We start from the raw sequence: 2,529 nt of genomic DNA on the forward strand, positions 1-2,529 counted from the left end.
CTCCGCGGGTTCGGCCTGGGGGCGGGGCTGGCGGCGCACCCTACCGGAGAGGACGTAGTCGGCACCCGGCTTCTCGCTGACCCTGACCAGGAAGGTGCCCGGCCCGCCGCCGTGGGCCTGCAGGCGGTGCGATGCCTCGGAGCGGGAGATGCGGCCGAAGAGCCACCTGCGGGCACGAGCTGGCACTGCCCCACGCTGCCCCACCCCGCGGCCCGCATCTGGCTCCAGCCTCTGACCTTGGCGTCTTCCCATCCTTGCCCCGCATCCCCACAGCAGCCGGCGCTGGACCCCAGGGAAGCCCCTGACCCCAGGAGGAGGGGCCCCTGTGGGGTCAGTGCTGCCCAGGCCATGGAGACAGTAGCCGTCCCCACTCCAAGGCAGCGCTGCCCGCAGGGTGGGCCTGGCTGCCCAGGGGCCTCGGCCCGCGCCTGGGGTCCACACGGCCAGCTGCGGACGCCCACACCTGGGCCAGCTGCCAGTGCTGGGCGTGGTGAGCCCTGGACTCTGGCTGCAGGCCAGGGGCTGTCCAGTACCCGGATGACCTCTGCTAGTGGCCATGTGGCTGGCTGCTGGCGGTGCAGCGGCAGGTCACTGCTCCACGGTCCGGCTTGCTGGCCCCCGCCAGGTCCTTCCCAGTCTGCGCTGGCCGGGGTCCTCCGTGCAGCCACACCTGCCCGCCCGCCCCCCACACTGCGCTGGGCCTGCCCAGTGCCAGGCGGGCCTTGCAGGGCCTCGCATCAGCCCACGCCCGCCGTGTCGCAAGGGCCTCCCGTGCCCTGACTAGGCTGCACGTCTGGTTCCGGCTGTTTGGAGGTGAGCGAGGCCACGCCCCCAGGGTGCCCGGAAGCCCTGGACCCTCTGTCCTCTCCGGACCCTGCACCGCGGGGACCTGGGGGAGGGGCCGCACACCTCCACAAGGCCCTGGACAAGCCAGCCAGTGCGTCTGCCCAGACAGGTGGTCCAGCCCCACCCAGGGGCCACGGGGCGCCACTGCCTGGACTCGGGACACTCACGGCTCAGACGCCTCCGTCTCCTCCTCGGCCAGGTAGTTGTGGGGCACGAGGCCCTCTGCCAGGGCCCTGCCCGCCGCATCCAGCCGTGTGGCCCACCACCACTCCTCCTCCTTCCTGGCCACCAGGAAATGGTCCCCTGCCCGGAAGCTCAGCTCCTCGTCCGTCCGGGCCTGGAAGTCCCAGAGCCCCACGTACCGGGGGCCCAGGCTCGCCTGTCCCCGGGACACCATGGTGGCACCGCAGTAGGGCTGCCGGCTCCCTGCCGCCTCAGCACTGGCAGCGGCTCCTGTTCTGGGCCGGGCAGCGGGCGGGCACACCTGGCCCCACCCTGCCCAGAGCCGGCCCACTTCCCAGCACAGGCAGCCAGTGGCAGAGCGGGCTCCCATGCACCCCGAGTGTGCCCCAGAGACCCCAGGCCTCCCTGCGAGTGTATCCTGATGGGGCCAGGCTGGTCCCGCTGCCCGCTGAGGGGCTGCCCCCGGGCACTGTGAGCCGCTGGGCTCAGGCCCCTGGGGGCAGGGCCTGGCAGTGGCAGTGGGGCCAGGGGCAGTGTATCTGAGCTGGAGGAGTCACCGGGGGCCTGGGGCACACTCCAAACTAGGCAGTGGGGGCCTAGCAGGACAGGGCAGTGGCTGGAAGGCCGTGGGGGCAGCGCATGGGGCCTGCTGGGGAGCCTGGCCCGGGCTCCCTCCCGTGGCAAAGACCTGGACCAGGCCAGGCAGGCCCAGGCAGCGTGGGGGGCACAAGGTGGGGCCGGGGACAGCGCAAGAGAAGGGCAGGATCCACGCGGCCCTGGCTCGTCCTTTACTGGGGAGGAACCGAGGGCTGCGTGGGCTGGGGTGCCCGGCAGGCCTCTGACCAGGAGGGGAGGGCTAGCCCGGGCCAGTGCCCGGGGAGCCGTGTCCAGAGGGCCTCTGTGGGCACAGCTGTGGCCAGTCAGGGCATGCTGGGAGCCCTGCCAGCCCCTGGCTGACGAGTACCCAGCAATGCGGGAGGCCCCAGCACCCCACGCCTCCGGCTCCGTGGTCAGGGCCCCTTGTGGTGGCCTGGTGTCCACCCAGCTGCTCCCATGCTGTCAGGCCATTTCCCAGACACCCTTGGGCCCCTCAGCACCCTGGACAGAGGGAGCCAGGGCCTTCACCCCAAAGGGCTCCAGCCAAACTGTCCCCCTGCATCTTCCAGGGCAGCAGGGGCAGCTTGTCCGCCATGAGAAGCTGGCGACGGACAGGCTGGGCGGCCACGGCGGGCATCCTGGAGTGTTCCTGGCATGTGCTGAGGGCCGCTGCCCAGGCCTGCCTGGGAGCCCCGTGAGGCCCCCACAGCCCAGGAGCCAGGAGGAGGCTGGAAAGCTGCTCGTCTCCCACCGCAGGGGCGCAGGGGCGCAGGGGCGCAGGGGCGGGGCGTAGCACAGGACCCCTCCAGGACCCCACAGCCACAGCGCCAGGCCCGGGCAAGCCTCTTCCCGCCGGCTGCAGCCCAGGTCACACGAGGTCGGGGTGCAGGCCACAGAGGATGG

General features: G+C 72.4%; 1 protein-coding gene across 1 annotated transcript in view; it reads right to left on the reverse strand.

The window, feature by feature from the left end:
- Nucleotides 1-2,516, reverse strand: part of PTK6 (protein tyrosine kinase 6) — a 5,590-nt gene extending 3,074 nt beyond the window's left edge. Inside the window, exons 1-2 of the mRNA XM_012728166.1 lie at nt 1,014-2,516; nt 16-166 (exon numbers count right to left, since the gene is read on the reverse strand). Coding sequence (XP_012583620.1) covers nt 16-166; nt 1,014-1,399 — 537 coding nt within the window. The 5' untranslated portion in view covers nt 1,400-2,516. The remainder of the gene's footprint in view (nt 1-15; nt 167-1,013) is intronic.
- Between the last annotated feature and the right edge of the window lie 13 nt (nt 2,517-2,529).

This window comes from Condylura cristata, unplaced genomic scaffold (genome assembly GCF_000260355.1).
Source record: "Condylura cristata isolate star-nosed mole 26May11 unplaced genomic scaffold, ConCri1.0 scaffold00022, whole genome shotgun sequence".
NCBI classification, from domain to species: Eukaryota; Metazoa; Chordata; class Mammalia; order Eulipotyphla; family Talpidae; genus Condylura; species Condylura cristata.